The sequence below is a fragment of the Aethalodelphis obliquidens genome, unplaced genomic scaffold (genome assembly GCF_003676395.1).
Source record: "Aethalodelphis obliquidens isolate GAN/ISIS:26980383/991018 unplaced genomic scaffold, ASM367639v1 scaffold2, whole genome shotgun sequence".
Lineage (NCBI taxonomy): Eukaryota > Metazoa > Chordata > Mammalia > Artiodactyla > Delphinidae > Aethalodelphis > Aethalodelphis obliquidens.
The window spans coordinates 32,089,051-32,104,582 of NW_020837946.1; the positions used below are offsets into that span (position 1 = coordinate 32,089,051).

Genomic DNA, 15,532 nt, shown 5'->3' on the forward strand with positions numbered 1-15,532 from the left:
TATGAAGTGGACATCGTCCCTGCCCTCAGCAGCTCACAGTCTATTTAGGAATATAGATAAAAAACGTTTACAAGCAAGCATGTAAACAAACTCTAAATCATGTTAAGTGCTATGAAGGAAACAAGGTAAGTAATAGAGAATACTGGGGGGAGGATTAGGGCTACATTTCCTTTAGATGGTAACATCAGCAAAGGCCCTTATAAGGGGTGATATTTAATGTAAAGCTTGAAGGATGAAAAGAAGCCAGCTTGAGGGTGAAGGGAAATGTTCCAAGTAGAGAGGTCCAGGGAGAAAAAAGCTTGGCATGTTTGAGAAGTTGAAGAAACACTATGTTGCTGGAGCCACAGTAGTTGAGTAGTTGAATGAAGATATGAGTATCTTGATTTAGGTTTGGAGAGGTAGACAGGAATCAGATCATTCAAGGCACACTGAGGAGTTCCCCCCCCCCCGCCCCCCGCTAAATGCAGTGAGAATCTATTGAAGAGAATAACTTCATTCAACAAATATTTACTGAATACCTATTATGTGCCAGACACTGTTTACAACCCTTGAGATAGGGCAGTGAACAGAACAGAGTTCCTATAACAGGGAGAGTAAGGTGTTTGCAAGTTTGGAAAAAATGCAGGCAGTAACTTCTCATCTCCCTTTGCCCAAGAGATGTTGATACTCACTGCAGCGTCAGAGCCATCGCTACTCAGATCCAAGTGCTGGCATTACTGGTGTATGTGGCCAACATCTGACTCTAGCTACCTCTATATACTGCCCTGCTTTTATACAACAAGACATTTGATCAGGAAGGTGACTCAGTAGCATAGAACCTAAACGTTTAGGGTGGAGTGGGGGATGGAGTCAAGGACGAGGTGGCAGAAACTCCTAGATAACCAGAGCCACAGGGACCTCTCGATGTCAGTGCCCTCTACCAGAGCATGTGGCTGTTTTGAAGCTAAGTTGAGTTTATACCTCTTTCATACCACCTGTGTGGCAGTCTGGTTCCCCTTACCCAAAAGCATGGTGTCCCAGTTACTGACTCACCTCTGACCTGCACTTTTCCAAACTAGGACTTTGTAACACTGGGTAGTTAGAACACAGTAAAATGAACACAGTAACACTGCTTAGGCCAAGAATGCAAAAAGAATGCTTTGTTTGTTTGTTTCCATCCCCAATCCAGTTGTCATTATATCACTGTTAATGAAATAACTACCCCATTATACAGTTCTGAGCCAGGAGCCTCTGCAAAAACAATGCCAACCTATTTCTTCTAGGAGCAGCATTAGTGCCAGCACAGGACTATTTTGCCATAAATGGGAGCAGTGGGCAAAAGACACATTGCTGATCTGATGCCCTTAAGTCTCTGGGTACCATTTGAAAGGCCTTCCCTGACCTCCTGAAATAATGCATTTTTTCACTCTTTACTCCTTTAACCTGCTTTATTTTATTTTTTTTCATAGAACTGACCACTAACTGACTTATCTCATACCTGTTTCTTTCTTGTCTCTCGTTAAATGTAAGCTCCATGAGAGCAGGAGCTCTGTATCCCCGGCACTCAAGCCCAAGCCTGGACAGTCTCGACAAACATCTGTCATGTAAAAGAATGGTCCTCTAGTGACCATCGAGGTTTCAAGGACTGCTGTACTGTTAATCACCCTTTTCTTTGCTTCAGAGAAGTTGTAAAAATGCTTTTATATTACTGAAAGTCTTTTGTTTTTGATAAGCAGTTTTTATTTACTGTTATCCCCAAAGTGTATGTATGCTATAATCCTTAAGGACAAAAGGGACTGTGACATGGTAGAAAGAGCAAGTAGTTATTCACTTGGTAACTGCCTGTATGATCTTTGAAAGATAAGTCTTTCTGGGCCTTAATTAGTTCAGTGGACATAATAATAATAATGTTAGCCCCTGCATTATTGAGAATTAGATGAGATACATGCCTTGTAGTGTGTGGCAAGTAGGTGTTCAGTTAATATTAGTTCTCTTCTTAGTGAGAGAATCTGTTTCGTGATTTCTTCAGGGGGAAGTAGACTAGTTGTTACTATTATTATTTTGGCTCTAAGCAGTTTTATAGAATAGAACATTTTGTGGGCATTAAACTGTTCATCACTCCAAGTTTTCTTTGAATCATTTTAATTTACACAACTTTATTGTAATCTGTGACACAAACTGGACCTCAAAGAAACTGCTAACTACTCTTCAGCTCCTTAATTTCAATCCTATTGGTTCCGAACCCACAAAGCCTTAATAATTTCTTAGCTGAAGGAATTCACTAGCCAGTTCTTTGCAACTGTAACTCTTTCTGTAAGTATTCTAATTTTTACGCTGAAGAGAATGCTGTAACATGAAGAGAATGCTGTAACACTTTGTAACCACAGCATTGGCTTTCATTTAATCATAAGATCTTAACGGAGTTTTTGTCCTTTATGTAAATTTGAGGAGGCTTGGCATTTGATGGTTATTGATAGCCACACAGGAGTTTTTCAGGTGGAAAAATAGGTTGTCTCTTGCCCTTTTAAGGGAAGGGGTAGGAGAGAAAGTTAAGTTGTTATATGTGTGAGGTATCTTTTACTTATGTTAAGGATGGTTGTGAGACAAACAGTGTGAACAAAGGGATAGCCCAAAGATAAGGGGCAGAAAACTTAAGACCTACCTGAGTTTGTCAACTTTAACAAACAGAAGAGAAGATGGGATGAATAAAGCTTTGTTCTTTGTATTAAACTTGGCCTGCAGACATTGAACAGAGATTTACCTTGCCTAAATAAGTAAACTATTAGATGTCTTCTAAGTATATAATCTAAACACATCAGCAAAGATTTATTGACCTTTCCTGTATTGCACAGCACTCTGAGCTTAAAACAATTTCTTCCTTTCTATGGTTGTTATGGTTAAAAGTACGATTCTAGCCTAAATATAGTAAATACAAGCCAACTTTCTGAGGAAGAGCATATTACCCATGGGAAGTATAAAATACTATGAATCTTGCAATTTGATACAAATATTTTTATTTCCAGTTTTGCTCCAGTGACATTCAGACTCTAATAGTTAGAGGTATTTTGATCAATTGTTTCTTCTAACAGCTTCTAGCAGGGATTGATTATCCTTGCTAATAAACTGGAGAAGAATAAACTAAAATTTGCCTAGGTTGAAATTAAGCACACAGTTCTTAAATTCAAATTTGACCAATTTATGTATTTATTAAGAGTAGTATTTTGAGCAAATGGAAGAATAGCTGAGTTTGGATGTTAAAATAGGCCCACCTGGCTGCTCTACATAAAAATGGTTTCTTATTGATGGCTAGGAAATCTGATTGGTTTAATGTATGTTAATTGGTTGTTTCTCTTGTTTCTTTAATCCTTTCTTCCTATGTGTCAACTTTTTAGCCTGTGGAGCAGAAACTGATCTGGGAGTTTAAATTAATCTTACAATTGAATGACTTTTTGTCACTGCTTCAAAAGATAGCAGTGGTTGTATTCTATTGTATTTGGTAAATAATATAATAATAAAATGGGAGTATGAAAATACTGTTTTGGTGTTTATAACCAATATCAGAATGCTATATTTAAATTTTTATATTCCATTTTTGAATAGACTATTTTTTAAGAGCAGTGTTAGGTTCACAATAAAATTGAGAAGGAGGTACAGAGGTTTCCAGTATACCGCTTGCCCTCACACGTACATAGCTTCCCCATTATCAACATCCCCCACCAGAGTGGTACGTTTGTTATAATTGATGAACAAGTGTTGACCATTATTATCACCCAGAGTCCATAGTTTACATTAGGGTTCAGTCTTGGTGTTGTACGTTCTATGGCTTTGGACAAATGCGTAATGATGTGTAGCTATCATTATAGTATCATACAGAGTAGTTTCACTCCCACAAAAATCCTCTGTAGTCCACCTATTCATCCCTCCCTCTCCCTAACCTCTGACAGCCATTAATCTTTTTACTGTCTCCATAGTTTTACTTTTTCAGAATGTCATATAGTTGGAATCATACAATATGTAGCCTTTTCAGGTTGGCTTCTTTCACTTAGTCATGTGCATTTAAGGTTCCTCCATGTCTTTTCATGGCTTGATAGCTCATCTTTTTTTTAGCACTGAATAATATTCCATGGTCTGGATGTAGTACAGTTTATCCATTTGTCTACTGAAGGATATCTTGGTTGCTTCCAAGTTTTGGCAGTTATAAAGAAAGCTGCTATAAGCATCTGTGCACAGGTTTTGGGGTGGAGGTAAGTTTTCATCTCATTTCGGTAGATATTAAGGAGCTTGATTACTGGAATATTGTAAGAGCATGTTTAGTTTTGTAAGAAACCACCAAACTATCTCCTAAAGTGGCTGTACCCTTTTGCATTCCCACCAGCAATGACTGAGAGTTCCTGTTGCTCCACAACCTCACCAGCATTTGATGTTTTCAGTGTTTTGGATTTGGGCCATTCTAATATGTGTGTAGTGGTATATCGTTGTTTAAATTAAAACAACGATGGCAGTTCTCTAATGACATATGACATGAGCATCTTTTCACAGGCTATTTGCCATCTGTGTAAGCTTTGGTGAGTTCTGTTCAGGTTTTTGGCCCAGTTTTTAAATTGGGTTGTTCATTTTCTTGTTGAGCTTTAAAATTCTTTGTATATTTTGGATAATAGTCCTTTATCAGATGTGTCTGATAAATATTTTCCCCTAGTCTATGGCTTGTCTTCTCATTCTCTTGAATATTCTCTTTTTCTTAAAAATGTTATTTGGCTTTGAGGAAATCTTCTAAACGTTTTTTAACTTATGCAGATCAATCATAATATCATAAAAGAATTTGGCCTTTTAGAAGCTCATGTTTATGTTCCAGATACACAAAGCATTGATACTATCAGTTTTTCCTCTTCAGACTTTGAGATTTAAATTTGCTTTTCAGAAATATGAAGTGAAATTCAAAATTATGCCTTGGTAAATTTTTCTTCTTTATAGCAGCCATTTATACCAATATAAGGATGTGGCAAATGAGCCATGAAGAACATACAATCATTATCCCATTGAGAAAACACTCATAAAACTTCTGCTTCCCTCTTTATCTTCCAAAATATGATGAAATAACTGATTTAATAAAAACCGCTGGAAAATGCTAGTACTTAGAATTCCTGTATAGAATAGTGCTCCACTCATCAGAAACACATAGGGTTTGGTAATTTAATAATGATTTTGTTTCTCTAAGACACAGAATTCTAGAGGCTGAGAGTTTGTTTGGTTTTTGTTTTGTTGTTTTTTTTTTTTTTGCAGTACGCGGGCCTCTCACTGTTGTGGCCTCTCCTGTTGCGGAGCACAGGCTCCGGACACGCAGGCTCAGTGGCCATGGCTTATGGGCCCAGCCGCTCCGTGGCATGTGGGATCTTCCCAGACCAGGGCTCGAACCCGTGTCCCCTGCATGATGCGGCAGGCAGACTCTCAACCACTGCGCCACCAGGGAAGCCTGCGCATTTTAATGAGAGTTTTAATGACAGTAGTCTAGTTTTCTCATTTTATAGCCTGCTTTAAAAAGAAAAAAAAATGTATCTTATGTTAAAATATACAGTCAACATATTTTATAATTCTGTAATTTGTTTATTTGCATACAGGCGGAGGTAGGATGATTTAATCTTTTAATCAGAGGAGTATATCTAAGAATCAAGTCTTATCTTACTCCTCTCCATTGTTAAAATGCAATTCTTTGTTCTGTGTCTAATTGGGTTTACAGATAGTATTTCCAGACCTTAGTTATTATGTTAATTCACTGACTGCTTTCATTGAAATGGATCAGATTTCTGGCAAACAAACCCACTGTCCTTCCTAACCACTGTTTTCTTCTCTGTTCCACAGAGTAGTAAATACTAAGCTTGAAATGAGGGGAGTCAGCCTAGAGTGTGAAATGGAAAGAGAAGCAGTTAAAAAATAAGGAAGCCAACAGAATTTAGGAGAACAGGGAAGAATCTATTAAATGAATTGAGTTTTTGGTTTTTTGCCCTAGAAACTTTAGCTTTTTAACGAAGAATAACACATGGATTGTGGTTTTTAATCACAATCCAGAGCAGATAAAGTTTGGCTGATGTAAATAGGTTTCTCGCTTTTTTTTTTAAAGTCATATTAAGTAAAGAAATATATAATATGGCATTTTATGTTTTTCTTAGGTATTTTAGATATTTGCTAGAGCAACCAAAAGCTTAGAATTAAAAAGGAATCCTTTATTATAAGCAAAGGTTTACTTACATGAGTCTTTTTCAATTGGAGATTAATGCTACAGTGTACTATGGCCTATTGCTGGAAAGTACAGGTAAGTACCAGTGTTACAGTACTATATGTTGTTCTAGGAGAAAATAGGCAAATGTTTTAAGTATAGTTTTATTTTATTACTACTTGTAATCTAAATTTTATAAAGTAGAAATTACTGTAAGTTAAATATTTGGAAAATTATATTAGTATTTTAAGAACTTTTATCCATGAATTAATAAAAACAAAATTGCATTTAAAGACGCGAGACATTGATTATATTGTGTGATTGCTCCAAAGCAGAGTAAAACCTAAGAATTTAATGCAGCCTCCTCTATTTGTATTTGTATATTAATATGAACATACCTACATTTTTTATTAAGTATTTTTGTATGGCTGCAAAGAGATAAATTGATACTGGTTTTTTGCTATTTTTGTGATGATGATATGTTTTCAGTATAACAGGACAGAACATTACTGTGCAAAAAATTGCCTGTACTTTGGAGGGGGTATAAATTCAGAGTCACTGGCAGACCCACAGATACCCTCATGTTTTCCCTATCCTGAAACCTGAAATTTATCTGCTTCAGATTGACAGTTGAGAATTAAACTGTTGGATTAAATTAAAATTAAATTACTACATCACTAGAATATGAAAATCTAGTCTTATTATAAGAGATCTTCAAGTCTGCATCTTAAAAAATGTTCCTTTATAATATGTCTGCTCTCACTTTGTGAACACGGTTATTTTTAAATTGTGTTCTATATAAGTGTGTGAAGTTATATTCTCACTGAAATTTAATTTTAGCAGCATCCTTAAGGATAAAAAGACTTCTCAAATAATTCTCATTATTTTAGCATTAGTTTATCTGAAGTGCTTTGTGTTCACAGGAAGAACAGGCAGCAAAATTGAAAGCTGAGAAGATCAGAGTTGCCCTAGAGAAAATTAAAGAGGCACAAGTGAAAAAGGTGATATTTGGGCTTTTTCTTGGTTTGGGATTTTTATCTGTTTTACGGATTTATGAAGAATTGCCTTGTTTATGTAACGTAGCTCTAAGATATAGCAAGCTATAGAGGGGTATTTCTTTCAAATACATTTTTCACATGTATTTTTTTGTGGATAAAATGCATTATAAAAGAAGTACCTTTCTGGTTTTAAATTCTAAAAGGGTAAAACAAAATAGTCTTATTATAATCTTACCTGTTATTTTAATTTTTAAAAATGCATTAAATTTATTTAGTTAGGTTATCTAATACCTAATTTTAGAGTATTTTTCTTGCATAATAAATCATTATTTGTGTTTTAATTTATATTTTAGCTAAGGACATTACTCAGAACATTACTCAATATTGGAAGAAATTTCTAGAATGCCTGTTTTTTGGTTTGTATTTAATTTCCTTTTTTCCTATTATAGCTGGTGATTAGAGTCCACATGTCTGACGATAGTTCTAAAACAATGATGGTGGATGAGAGGCAGACAGTGAGACAAGTGCTGGACAACCTGATGGACAAATCTCACTGTGGTTATAGTTTAGACTGGTCTCTGGTGGAAACCATCTCTGAGTTACAAATGGGTTAGTAGTATCATTGCTATAATTACTTTTTAATTTCTATGTAATTTCAACAGTTTTCATGTTGATAAAAGCAACTTGAGACATCTTTATACTGTATTTTTTTTCTATTATATAACCCTGGCCTTTTTACATTGTTTTTTTCCCCCCAAGTGTTTTGACATTTCTTTGAGTGCAGTATCATTTCCAGTTCACTTTAGATTTTTTTTTGGCCAGAACAAAGTTGTTCTCTTTTTTTAAGTAACAAAATATTCTTTTCCCTTCAAATAAGAACCAAATATATTGAACACACTTACTAAAGACCATTACATTTATTCACATTTGTACTGAAGTCTTTATACCACCATTTGACTTTCAGGGGAAACATAAAGCACATCTTATTTTTAGCTAGATGTACTAAGTCTTAGTTTCCTATGTTTTGTAGTTTGTTATGGTGTTTTCTAACTTTAAAAATCCCTCATTTTTTATATCATCTTTGACTCTTTTAAAAAGTGTTCTTTTTGTAATATTGTGTGATTACAGAAACCTCGCAATAATTATTTTATTAGGCTTTATTCAATCAGTAATCAATTTCAACTTGCTATTTTGTTTAAAAAATGTATTTGCATTGCTCTTACTACCTATGATATCTTTAAATATTTCACAGCAGTTTCCAGAGAAATAAAAACTTAATTATTAACACTTTTCTTTCAGAACACACATACACAACCCCCAAAACCAAACCATAAGTTAGAAGTTTATTAATATGTATAAACATGTATTCTAATAATACTTCCCTATAACTATTCTTAGAGAATTAGAAAGGTTTGAGTTCATAGATATAGTGTCACCATACACAGAAAATGTTTGGATGATAGTTTTTAGAATATTTCCATGGCCATAGTTAAAGATCCATAACTATCATTTAATCATATTTGGCACAGTGATTCAAATATAATATGTAGTCATTCAGTACTTGGTGAATGAATAAAAGAAAAGAAAACAAGGGACTACTAAGAGCCCAAAATAAGATGGTGGAAACAAACTATGACAAATGTAAATCATTCAATTAAACAACAGAGATTATTAGAAAGGATGAATGAACAAAATGCAAGTGTTTGCTGTTTACAAAAGACCTTTTACCTAAAGACACAGAAAGATTCAAAGTAAAAGGAATGTGGAAAGACACTAACCAAAAGAAAGATAATATTAACTATGTTATTATCAGGCAAAATAAACTTTAAGCAAAATGCATTACTAGAGATAAAGAGAACCATACATCTTCATCAGGCAGGTATAATCATTCTAAATTTTATCTAATAATAGCATTAAAATTTATAAAGCAAAAGTTGACAGAACTACCAGGAGAGATTCACAAGTCTACCTTCATAGTAGAAACTTTTCATCTAAGAATCTTTTCAGTGATCAGTATAATCAAGCAGACAAAAATGAATATAGATATATTTAGAACACTAATAACAGGAAAATATGCATTCTTTACAGGCAGAAATGGAGTATTTCTAAAAATTGATTCTGGTATGAGGTTATAAGCAGCTCTCAAGAAATTTCAAAAAATCATTATCTCTAGAATATGTTATTTGAACATATGTTCAATATATAGGACAAGTTCTTTGATTCCTAATTTGGAAATTAGAAAATACATCTCTGTTTAAATTTAAACAAAACTCATAGATCAAAGAAGAACTCATCTTGGAAATTTTTTGAATGACAAGAAATGAATGCTGTTAGAAGCACTTAATACCAGAATTTATGAAATGTAACTAACATGTTGGTGTTTTTTTTGTGTGTGTGTGGTACGCGGGCCTCTCACTGTTGTGGCCTCTCCCGTTGCGGAGCACAGGCTCCAGCCGCGCAGGCTCAGTGGCCATGGCTCACGGGCCCAGCCGCTCTGCGGCATGTGGGATCTTCCCGGACCGGGGCACGAACCCGTGTCCCCTGCATCGGCAGGCAGACTGTCAACCACTGCGCCACCAGGGAAGCCCGCATGTTGGATTTTTTTTAAGGGTGGGATGGGCAAAGGCTGAAGGCTGAAGAAGACCTTGAAGTCAGAAGACCTAGATTCTAGTCCTGATCCTTCCATGTAGCAGCTGTGTGACCTTTGCTGAAGTCACTTAACACCACGAGGGCATGTTTCCTTATTTGAAAATAGAGGGAAGACTAGATAATCTCTCAGGGGTGTCAGTTAAGGGTTTTGCTGTGAATTACTTCACAAGGTTTCTTGTCTTTTATGCAGTTCTGATGAATACTAACAAAATACTGATATTTTATTTTGGGACAGAGAGAATCTTTGAAGACCATGAAAACTTGGTTGAAAATCTTCTGAATTGGACAAGAGATAGCCAAAACAAGCTTATATTTATGGAGCGTATAGAAAAATATGCACTTTTCAAAAACCCACAGGTGAGACTATAGCTTACAGAGGTCAGGATTCTTAAATGTTCATATTATATAATTCTCTGACTGCTAAGTTAATAGAGTTAAAAGATTGGTAACCACCCAGTTGGAGCATTCACTACTGCCCAGGTGGCAGGCCTCAAAGAAGTTGCCAGTTCTGCAGAGCCAGATGGGATGAGCCTTTGGAGAAGCAGGATTACCTCCAGGGGGTTACCAGGTTTCTGTTCTCTCTAATTCAGAGCCGTTTTGAGCTGTTTATTTGGTGAGTTCCTTATCCCTCAAAGGAAAGTACTTGCATATTTAAGTTTCTCTACTTTTGTCATTTATCCAGTTGACACTTTGATTTATTTTATTTTTTTGAAAACCCAGTAACCTTGATTGTAAATGGTTCCACATTCTAATATATGTTACCTTTATCTATTTAGTATCTTTGCTTATTCCAAAATAATATTTGAGTTAATCCTTCCTAATACCCAAATATTTTATAAAAATCAATAGGTGAGAGAAAACAGCCCCACTATAAAAAGTAGTAATGAGAAAAATAGTAGCAGTGTTAAAGTTATTGAATAGTTATCCTTCAGGCAGCTTAATCATGAAACATCTTTACTGGATATTTTTAGTGAAGAATACACATTTGGGAATACCAACAGATCTTTTTATGGATGATTGTGAAAAAATGTTTCATAAGGCTGATAATTAGAATTCAAATTTTAGTTGAGTCAAGCAAATGAGATCATGGTAGCCTCAGAGAATTTGGGATTTAGATTAAATTTTCTCCATCTGGATCAGTTAAACTCAGCATATTTTAAGGTAATTTGCCTTACTTGTTGTACTTAATAATTTGTAAACCTTTAAGGTCCTGTAAGTGTAGCTTTCATTAGATATACAAAAACATATTTGCTAGCTGTTGCATGTAATATCACCTCAGGATTTGGGGGAGGGCAGTTTACGGAATAATTCAAGATAAATGGATAAGGTAAGGAGGAGGTCAGTGTTAAGCATTTCCGTGAAGATCCCACGAACAGGTTGCTTTTCAAAGGGGTGTTCCCCTCACTCTGTGTAGGCAGGAATCAACACAGGGTTTCTGTGTCTCTAGAAGAAATCATATACATACCTGTGCCAAGGGAATAGCAGAGTGGGTTTATCCTTTAACTTTCATCTATTCATTTTTCCAGAATTATCTTCTGGGAAAAAAGGAAACAGCTGAGATGGCAGATAGAAACAAAGAAGTGCTGTTGGAGGTATGACTTCCTTCCCTCCTTCCCCTTTTCCTGCACATTATATTTCAAATATTAAGCACCTTTTTTGAAGTCCAGAATGTCAGTGCTCTATATTTATAATTACAATCGTAAATAGGGAAGCCTATTTTCTTCCATAGCCTGTTGGAGAGAGTTCAGCTGTGTGAACATTAGAACACCGAAGAACCTTGTAAAACTTATTATTTTGCCAGGCAGTGTACTAGTGGGCTAAAAGGAGTTATGAGCTTTTAGTAGCTGACAAGTGGGAGAAAAGGCTGGTCATGAAGGATGTGATTGTACTGTTTTATCTGCTTACCCAGAGAGAAATTTGAGTATAGTTAGCTACTTACAAAATATTTCAAACCTTGGCCTAAAATAACTCAAATAATTTTAAAAATCATAATGATTCTTTTTAAAAATATATATACATCTCTTTATTTTGAAGAGTAATAAAACAAATTCAAACATAATTGAATTTTTGGTTTTTGCTGATTTTAGAGAACTAAGGTCGACATTAGTATGTTTGAAAATCTGAATAAACTCTTATTTAGCAACAAGGCTATTAGGAAGATGAAGATCAGCACTAAGCTTTTCATAGGGATGCTATAGCTATAATTAAGAAAAGTACTCTTCATAATTCCTAATTGTTTTTTTTGTTTTGGGGAGAGAGAAATTAATTCACCTTCATGTGTTCAAGTTTAGTGAGGATTTCTACTTTTCCTTTACTAAATACATGATTGATCTTTAAATTAAATTTTTATCTAAGTATAGACATTAGAATCCAGAATTTTGAGTTTGTTTATATTCCTTTCAACCTAGTATTAAATATTCCTTGTTTTAGAAGTTTTGATACATTGATAGTTTTTAAACTGTGAAAGTGTAATCATTCATTTAGCATGTTGCTTTCTTTTAAAATATATTCCTATTTAACGTACAGCTAATCGAAATGTGTTGTTAATTTGGAGAAAAATAAAGTCTAATGTTTATGTTAGCTCTGACACTTTGATTAAATTTAGTGTAACTATGCTGTTTATAAATGCATTTAAGTACTTTTATATGCAACTCAGTTGACATTTCACCTTAGTTTCCTCAAAACAATGTTAGGTAAAAGTTCTTAGGGCTTGCCATAGTCGTTCCAGAGTAAAGCCATGTAATGTTTAGAACAGAAAGTTCTAATTGAGGTAAAATTAGCAGCATGGTTTTTATACAGAGGCATTTTGGTTTAATCACAGTGTCATGCATTTCACAGGGGTAAACACAACTTTGTTCTGAGAATCTAAGGATCGTGTCTTTCCAAATCATCTTCTTCTTTTAGGAGTGTTTTTGTGGAAGTTCTGTAACTGTACCAGAAATTGAGGGAGTCCTTTGGTTGAAAGATGATGGCAAGAAGTCCTGGAAAAAGCGTTATTTTCTCTTGCGAGCATCTGGTATTTACTATGTCCCTAAAGGAAAAGCAAAGGTGCGTCCCTTCTTATGACTTTTAGCTTCCTTATTATGCTGATTGATTTTAATTTGTAGTGAGCATGCTAATAAGGTGATCTAGGCTCTGATTTGTTTCAGCTCATGTACGACACACAAAACATTGCTTTGTTTATTGATCTATTATAAGAAAGAAGAAACCTGAAAATGTTCACTCTCTGCTCATTAGTTGGGCCCATCTCGATTCTCCTGGCAAATTTGAAATCATGCTTTTATTTCTTATTTTTGGAGCTTCTGCCAGTCATTTTTGCTTGTTATTGTTCGGGGGAGAATACCTTTCTAGGATTACAGGCGTTTCAGCCTTGCTTAGGTAATGTGCTTCTGCTAAGGGCCCCCGTAGTAGCTGTCACTTCTGTGCTTACTGGGGGCCCAGCACTGCAGAAGATCTTTACAGGGTAATCTCATCCAGTGTTTACCACCATCCTGAGAGGTACATGTTGTCGCCCCTGTTTAACTGGCGAGGAACCCTGACTTGAGAATTGCTGTACTTGAGATATGCACTACAGGCACTGAGCTACATGATATCTCTTGTTCTTTCCAGAGAGCTCTATCATACTATATTGTATTTAATATAAATACTATACTATATTTAAAGTCTCTTTAAAGTGCCATCCTTTCCAAGCAAGTCATTGTTCCTTATGAATGGCAAGACAGTAAGTGAAACAGACTGCCTTTTTTGTTGCATCATGGATTTAAAGACGAAGCATCTGCAGAGAATCTCACTGTCTTGTCTTCTGCAAAATAGCAATAATTTCTACTTGGTAAAGTTTGATTCTCAGTTAGAAGCTGTTACTAGTGATATCTGCTTGTTTACACATTACTGTTAATTCAGTCTTTCGGGTGTTTTTTCCGCAGGTGTCTCGGGATCTGGTGTGCTTTCTGCAGCTGGACCACGTCAATGTTTACTATGGACAGGATTATCGGAATAAATACAAAGCACCTACAGACTACTGTCTGGTGCTCAAGGTAAACATATATCTCTTTTTAGGAATTTTAATTGATGTTAGACATAGAGGGGGTTATTGGACATCTTAAAATAGTTTGGATCTCCATCGAGTGTCCTATTTTTGCTTTTTTCTGTATAGGTTTTTAAAGGAATGGTAAAGGGAATTCCCTGGTGGTCCAGTGGTTAGGACTCAGCGCTTTCAGCTCCCGGAGCCTGGGTTCAATCCTTAGACGGGGAACTAAGATCCCACAAGCTGTGCATCGTGGCCAATAAATAAATGAAGGAAGGAGGGAAGGAAGGAAAGCCTGTGCTTCTCCCACAGCTGACCCTAGTTAGAGTGATGACACTAGGAAATGGATACTGAATTGTAAGCTTTGAGTCATAATACATAAAATGGATTAGATTATAAATCTGAGACTCTCATTTAATAGCTGGCTTAGTTTAGGAAGACTTAGATCAGAGCCATATGTGGCGGGAAGGGTTCTTTTCCGGTACTAACTCAGCAGAACCAACAGAGCCCGAGTTCAAAGTGGGCTGGTTCTCATCTGGTCCAGAAATAATTCTCGTCTCCCTTTTCTCCTGAACTATGGCTCTGATAGCCCACGCATGTATTATGATCCATCTAAGCTGTTTTTAGTGATTTTTTTCCCCCTATATCCAAACTTTTGAGTTTCTCATACTCATCATATCTGTACTTTTGAGAACTGACATTTTTAGTGATCTATTGGAACATTAGGAAAAGGTAACATTAAAAAGTTCAGGATAATTATGGGGATGATTACGTTTTTCTCATTACGTTTTCTCATTTTCTCAGTAGCCCCATGGTAACTACTTAGGTCTACATATTTATATCATCATTTGATTTTGCTTTTGTCTGAGAATTGTCAGTTGGGTTTGAAGAGGTGGTTTAGGATTTGGGGGTAGAGTTTTGATTGCTTTGATAAAGTTAGGTGGATTATAATGGTAGCCCTTTATTAAGTGATTGTTTTTGGAGAATACCCTATATCACTTAGTTACAGTAGCAAATAATTTTTTAAAAGTCAGTATAAAGTAGCTTAATCCAGCAGTTTTCAAAATGAGGTCTAGGGTCCCCTGGAGTCCCTGAGACCCTGTAAAGGGACCTGTGATGTCAATGTTATTCTTCTAATAATGCTAAGATGTTTTTTGCCTTTTATACTCTCATTCTCTCACAAGTGTATAATGGAGTTTTCTAAAAGGTTACATGACATGTGATGATATCTTTGCTCCCCTGGGTAGTGGAATGTGTATTTGTATACTCTTATATTTAACTTTTTCTCAGCTTTAATTTCTTATAAGGTAAATATCAATATAAATAAAAGTTATTTGGGGGTCTCATAACATGGAGACAGTAAGAAGTTATTTCAGTGGCTCAAAGTTGTCAGTGAGAACCTACATTCTTTCCATCTTTCCCTGTTCCATCTTCTGCGTATGGAGTTTCATAAGCTGCGTATCAGCTTATTCTCAGACCGACTTACCTCAGTCACAAATGGCCACTGCCATTTGACCCAGCAAAATCCAGCAGAGGAAGAGGGACTGTTTTTCCCTGTATGTCTTTTTTTAAGAGGAAAGAAATATTTCCCAGGAGTTCTTCTAACAGCCCTCCCTTTGAGGGCCGTTGGCCCGGAGTACATGCCCACTCTTACACCAATCACTGGCAGGG

General features: G+C 35.7%; 1 protein-coding gene across 7 annotated transcripts in view; it reads left to right on the forward strand.

Annotated features, from left to right (window-relative positions):
* The window catches only part of RAPH1 (Ras association (RalGDS/AF-6) and pleckstrin homology domains 1), a 119,722-nt gene that overhangs the window by 64,742 nt on the left and 39,448 nt on the right, over window positions 1-15,532 (forward strand). For all 7 annotated transcript variants that reach the window (XM_027123516.1, XM_027123519.1, XM_027123525.1 and 4 more), the window contains 6 exons: window positions 7,114-7,191; window positions 7,638-7,797; window positions 10,073-10,194; window positions 11,364-11,429; window positions 12,742-12,885; window positions 13,761-13,871. In XM_027123516.1, the coding sequence (XP_026979317.1) occupies window positions 7,114-7,191; window positions 7,638-7,797; window positions 10,073-10,194; window positions 11,364-11,429; window positions 12,742-12,885; window positions 13,761-13,871 (681 nt within the window). The remainder of the gene's footprint in view (window positions 1-7,113; window positions 7,192-7,637; window positions 7,798-10,072; window positions 10,195-11,363; window positions 11,430-12,741; window positions 12,886-13,760; window positions 13,872-15,532) is intronic.